Source organism: Carlito syrichta, unplaced genomic scaffold (genome assembly GCF_000164805.1).
Source record: "Carlito syrichta isolate Samal-C Ts95f unplaced genomic scaffold, Tarsius_syrichta-2.0.1 Scaffold287970, whole genome shotgun sequence".
NCBI classification, from domain to species: Eukaryota; Metazoa; Chordata; class Mammalia; order Primates; family Tarsiidae; genus Carlito; species Carlito syrichta.
In genome coordinates, this window is record NW_007232066.1 from 12,143 (window position 1) to 18,382 (window position 6,240).

The 6,240-nt window shown below is 63.2% G+C and overlaps 1 protein-coding gene across 1 annotated transcript in view; it reads left to right on the forward strand.

The window, feature by feature from the left end:
- Positions 1-311: 311 nt before the first annotated feature.
- The window catches only part of ADAP1 (ArfGAP with dual PH domains 1), a gene marked incomplete at its 3' end in the record, with an annotated part of 47,344 nt that continues 41,415 nt past the window's right edge, over positions 312-6,240 (forward strand). Inside the window, exon 1 of the mRNA XM_021710048.1 lies at positions 312-330. Within this exon, the coding sequence (XP_021565723.1) occupies positions 312-330 (19 nt within the window). The remainder of the gene's footprint in view (positions 331-6,240) is intronic.

Sequence of the window (6,240 nt, forward strand, 5' to 3'; positions counted from 1 at the left end):
GGGCGGAGGGGGCGGGGCGTGGGCCACCGGGCCTGAAGTGTGGGAGGGACAGGTGAGGCCCGGGACGGACGGACGGACGGACGGGCAGGTGTAGATGATGGGGATAGATGGTTCACAGATGGCAGATAATGGGGACTCGGTGCATGAGGGGGAGGCAAGGTGACAGGCAGAGACAGCAGACAGGGACAGACGGCAGACAGCGGACAGATGAAAGGAGGCAGACCCCGGTGGTGGAGACAGACGGCTCCTATGACGACGGCAGATGCGCGCAGCCGGGCCACAGACAGAGACGCAGGACGGGGGTCGGCGTGATGACGCTGTCGGTGGCAGGTAGAGCGCAGTTGGAGGCAGGTGGCAGGTGGGCACCGACGGCAGTACCTGGTAGGCTTCGAGGCTGGCTCCCCCCTCCAGCCCCTCCTGTGCTGGATCTCAGGGCGGTCCCAGGAGTCTATCTCGGTCCTCTAGGGCTCCCCCTGAGTCAAGCTCCCAGAAGCGGCTGTGCTGCAGGCATCTCTCCTTTTGTTTCTCTGCTCCTCTCCTTTCCTCTGCGAGCGGGTGGCCTCTCCAGCAGGAACTGCAGGGACGCAGGAACTGCTCCTCCGCACCAAGGAACGGCCGCCCGGGCTGTTCCTGGCCTGTGTCGCCCTGGCCTTCACCATGTCAGACTTGGCCCTGCCGGGCAGCTGGCTCCAGGAACCAAGCCTTGCCTGCTGTGGACGCTGGGGCCCCTGGTGGAGGCGGACCCCACACCCGGCTCCCTCCTCCAGGAGACCCGTGGGGTCCCTTCTTTGGGGCTTGGCGTGGAACAGGCCTGGCGGAGGGGGTGGAGGCCACAGGGGTCGTGGTCACCCTGCCCGTGAGGCCTGAGGGGAGACGGGGAGGCCCCGGAGCTGGGGCTGGGGCCGGGCTGGGCCCCGCTCTGCCCGCGTCTTGCCCAACACCCACCCTGCGGTTGCTCAACGCTGAAGCTGCCGGCCTCAGGGAGGGGCAGAGGGTGAGGTCCGCTTCCTGCTCCACTCTGTGCAGGGCTGGGCCGATTCGGTCAAGTGATCTGCTCCATCCTCAGCTCCGTGACGGCTCTGGCCTCGGAGGAGGAGGCTGGGGCCCTTCCATGCCCTGCTCACTTTGCGGGGGGCGCTCCTGGCCTGCCCGCCCGAGGCCGGGGACACGGGTCATGAAGTCAGGGCCGCGTGGCCCCCTGGTGTCCTGCCCCGCGGCAGGGCCTGCGGCTCCACCGGGTGCTCCTGACCCCATCCCACGAGGGTGTCCCCCACACCCAGTTGTCTCCCCAAGGCCCGCCCTCGGGCCTGGTCCCCTCAGGACAGGCTCCAGAACCGCCCGGGTCTGACCGGGTGTCTGACCGGTCGTCCCCGGACGCTGAGGCCCAGGCCTGGAGCTCTTCCCCCTACTCGGGCGGCCCCGGGAAGCCAGCACTGACCTGTGCCCCCCGGGCTAGACCGCCGCCCTTGCCCCTGGCCGTTCACCACCACCTCATCCCTCACTCTGCCACGCCCAGGAGGGCAAGAACCGCCCTGTCCGAATCCTGGTGCTGGCCACGTGACAGGCACACCATGGGACCCGTGGGGCTTGGGGGGGAAGCCGGGAAGACATCAGAAGGGAGAAGGCAGGGCAAGACAGGGAGGACACCTGCAGGTGGGGGCACTGGGGAGGGTGGGAGGGAGGCCGGGGCAGGCTCGGCCCAGCTGGGCAAGGCCAGGTACCAGGCCAGGAGTGTGTGGCCTTTCAGTGGCACCCCCCGGGTGTTCTCTGGCCATAGGGGATGGCGTGCCCCGGACCTGGGCCGGGAATCTCAGGTGGCTGTCCTCCCTCTGCCTTCACCTCTGCCCAGCGAGACTGATCCAGGCCGCCTGGCCACTGTCCCCTTGAGGCAGGACCTCCAGGAAGCTGGGCCCTTGGGGAAGGAGCAGAAGGGAGGGAGGAGGCCTCGGGGAAGGCCCCAGTCCTGAGCCAGCCCGCCCCATGAATGAGCCGGCAGCCCAGGGCAGGCAGCAGGTAGTGAGGAGCCGGATCTGCCGGCCAGTGGGCCGTGGGCGTCCAATTTTGTGAAACTGCCAAGAAAGTCAGTGTGGAGGTGCCTCAGTCAGTAAGCAGGCCAGAGCCCAGGAGCAAGGCACTGGCGTGGCTGCATCCTTCTGGGCTGTGGGGGACGCCATGTCTAGGCCTCTTCCTGGTGTCTGGTGGCTGCTGTGAGCCTAGAAGCCGGGGTTCGTGGATGTGTCACCCCATCTCTGCTTTTTTTTTTTGAGTTGGAGTCTTACTCCGTCACCCAGACTGGAGTGCAGTGGCCGCTCCCGGCCACCGCAGCCTCGACCCGCTGGGCTCCGGCGATCCTTCCGCCTCAGCCTTCCGAGTAGCCAGAATTACAGGCCTGCACCACCACGCCCAGCTGATTTTTTTGATTTATCGTAGAGATGAGGTCTCGCCAAGTTGCCCAGGCGGGTCTCGAACCCACGGGCTCAGGCAATCCACTCACCTCAGCCTCCCAAAGCACGGGATTACAGGCTGAGCCACCGGGCCTGGCTTCTATCTCTGCTTTTACCTCCACATTGTGTTCCCTTGTGTACCTGCCTGTTTTGTGTCCAAAGATTTCTTCTTTCTGTTGCTTTTTTTTTTTTTGAGTTGGAATCTCACTCTGTCTTCCAGGCTAGAGTGCAGTGGCATGCTCTCTGTCATCCCACCATCAGCCTGCTGGGCTCCGGCGATCTTTCCACCTCAGCCTTCCAAATAGCCGGAATCAGGCACACGCTACCACACCCGGCTACTTTTTTATTTATCGTAGAGACAAGGTCTTGCCAAGTTGCCCGGGCTGGTCTCGAACCCTTGGGCTCAGGCAATCCACTCGCGTCGGCCTCCCCAAGTGCTGGGATGACAGGCTGAGCCTCAACGCGTTGCCCAGGCTGGAGTTCAGTGATGTGATCCTAGCTCCCTGCAGCCTTGACCTCCTGGGCTCAACTGATTCTCCTGCCTCAGCCTTTTGCGTGGCTGGGACTACAAGAGCCTCCATCATGCCCAGCCAACTTTTATTTTTACATTTTTGTTGAGACAAGATCTCACTGTGTTGCCCAAGCTGGTCTCAAACTTCCGGCCTCAAGGGATCCTGTAACCTCTGTCTCCCAGAGTGCTGGAATTACAGGTGTGAGCTGCTGCGTCTTCCTAAAATTTCTTCTTTTAATAAGGACATTTTAGTCATGTTGGATTTGAGGGTCACCCCAACCTAGGGTCATACATCTTGAGAACATCTACAAAACCCTGTTTCCAAATAAGGTCACATGCATGGGGAGCGGGGCTTGGGACCGTAACATCCCTCTGTTAGAGGCTCTTGGTGGCTGCTGTCCAGCATTGCTGCGTGGGTCTTAGGAATCCAGTTAGCGGAAGGTACCCGTGGCTTGCAGGAGTGCACTTGGGAAGCCCGCCCACCTCTGCCTCTGGGCGCCGCGCCGGCCCAGTTCCAGACACCCACCGCTCAGGCATCCTTGGCTGCGGGGTCCGCCCTCACCCCCACTGGCAGCCTCAGTTTCCCCTCTTGGGTTCAGGCCAGGGGGCTGTCTGGTTTGGGAGCTCTGTTCTGCCACCTAGGCCCCGTGGGCACCTGCCTTACTCCCGCTCCCGAGGTCAGTGATGACGGTGAGGCCCAGAGCGCCCTGCCAGCCTTGGTGGTCGTCACGCCCTGGGGAGGTTAGAGACAGCCCTTCTGCTTCCCACCTCCGCGCTGCCTGCACGGGGCGGGGGACGTCAGAGCCACTGGGCACAAAGCACGGTCCTTATCCTGCCACGAGGCTGCTGCCATCCAGAGAGCTGGAGCGGGATCCCATGGACCAGAGCGGCTTCTTGGTGGCTTATGTCAAGGGTTGCTTTGCAGGTCTCAGAAACCCAGTTAGTAGAACGTCAACTGGTCAGGGCAAAGGAAGGGGACACCTCAGCGAGCCGTTCCCTTTGTGCTGTCCTGGAGGGGGCGTGGGGTGCTGGGCAGGAGCCTGTGGACTGGGCCTTCTTGGGTCGTGGTGGCACGGGAGCCCTGAGGTCCTTCCGTACACTCCTCACAGTGGGACAGGGCCTCTTGGTCCTCCTCTGGGGGCCTCGGTCTGAGGAGCCAGGGGGTCTTCAGGGAGGAGGTGACGCGGGCTGGGTGTATGTAGGGGAAGGGAGCCTGGCCCTGTCACTGGTCCTTGGGAAAAGGCTGATCTGCTGGGAGTGGCCGGGCTGAGGGCCAGGCCCGGCCTCACCCTGTGAGCCTCAGGCCATCGCACCCCTTCCCTGGGAGAGCAGCCCTCAGCCGGGCTGAGATGCTGTCCCAGGCTAGGGCCCTGGTGTCACCTGCAGCTGCAGGCCTGTGAGGCGCCACCGATCCAAGCTGCCTGTGGACCTACTGTGCACAGACCCTGGCCCATGGAGACCAGCCCTGCTCTCCGCAAGCGCCCCGCCCAGGGCCTGTGCCTGGCGAGCAGCCCCCCGGGGGCAGGTGCCTGGTCTCGTCTGGGAGATGTGTGAGGAGCGGGGGCCGGGCCTTGGGGCAGCCGCAGGCCCAGGTCGGCGGGCAGTAGGGCCGGTGGGCAGAGGCAGCAGAATGCTGGGAGAGCAGCATGGCCTGTGCCAGGCGGATGTGACCAGGAGCGGGTGGGCTGCCATTCGGGCCCCTCCCCAGTCCCCTCTGGCCGGAGCGGCCCTGGACCAGCGTGGGTCGGGTCCAGCCCCGCGACCCGTGCTGTTACCCTCCCGATTCGTTAGAGTTCTGGGCTCCCACCTCCCAACCACGGTCACAGCCAGCGGGCACGAGCAGGGCATCCGGGACACGGCACTTTCCAGGCCTGGGCACCCCAGGCAGGCAGCCGACTCTCCTGAGCAGCCTGCTTCACAGACCCAGGTCTCCGGTCGGCAGGCCACGCCCGTCTCTCGTCCTCAGCCCTCCACCTCCCAGAGGAGGCACGCAGCCTGGCATGCGTTCGCGGGAGGCCCCTGAGCGGCACGGCCTTGGCTCCTGCTGTCCCTGCGTGCCACCAGCCCTTGCCTGTGGGACCCCTGCTCACCCCAAGGCCTGCCCTGGTCTCCTCTGTCCCCTGTGAAATGGCATCTCCCCCTTTGGGGATCTTAGGTGACGGCTCTGTCACAGTGGTGTCTCTCTGTCCTGGAGTTTTGCGGGCATCCCAGTCCTGCCATGCACGCATGCGCTGTTTGTGGCCTTGGGCAAGTGAGCGAGCCTCCCCATGCCTCCGTTTCCCTCACTGTAGAATGGAGGTTAGGTAAGAGAATGCGTGGTGGGGTATTTTCCCTGATGTCTGGTGCAGAGCTGCTGTTCTTTAGTCCGTCTTCATTAAGCAGCAGGCTCCAAGCTCTCCAGCTGAGCCGGCACGGGGCCCCAGAGATAGAAATGCCACCCGTCCCTGCCCAGAAAGACTCCAGTTTGTTGGAGGAAAAAGACCTGTGACCAGTTAAAGGGAGAGAGTGCGTGACACTGCAGGGCTTTGATCTCAGAAATCCACACCGAAATGGGTTGCCATGTTCTGCTTTCAGATGGACAGAGCTTAACAAATTTCGCCTGTCCCCTTGTGCATTGGCCAGAGGGGACAGGTGCCACTTCAGCGGAGGCCCATTTCACCTGCCCATACCATTGTCCCAGAGACGCCACTTCTGGGGGTGAATCCACCCAAAGAACCAGCAGAGATGCCGACGCTGGGCAGGGGGTGTGTAGCCTGTCTGTGACTCTGGTGGACGAAATACCCCAGGTGCCCCCAAGCCTGTGTCTGAGCCAGCTCTGCTCCTGTTGACCTTAGAACAGATTGCAGCCATTAAATGAGAGGCAGCTCCGTGTGTGTCGATGTGGGGGGATGTGGGTTTAGTGAGTGAAACCCAACGCTAGCCAGGACCCCCGCTGTGGACCTGCAGGAACACGAGTTCTGTCGGGTTTTAAAAACCTGAAGGACAAGGGTCGTGCTGGAAGCTGTGGAGGACCTGTTTCTCAGCACAGGTTGCCTGGGCCTGGGTGGGGAGGGGCTTTGGTTTTTCCGCCCGGTGTTTCTATTTGTGTATCAACAAGGTGGATTCATCATTTTAAAAGAAAAGGAATGTGATCTGCAAAGATTCCGGGGCATGCCGCGGAGGGGACACCCAAGTCTGAGGCACAAACGCCAGGTGTCTGAGAACCTGTCACCCCTTCCGCCGGACCCTTCAGCCGGCGGCCAGGAGAGGCGTGCCCAGCCCGCCGCGGCGCTTGGATCCCGTCTG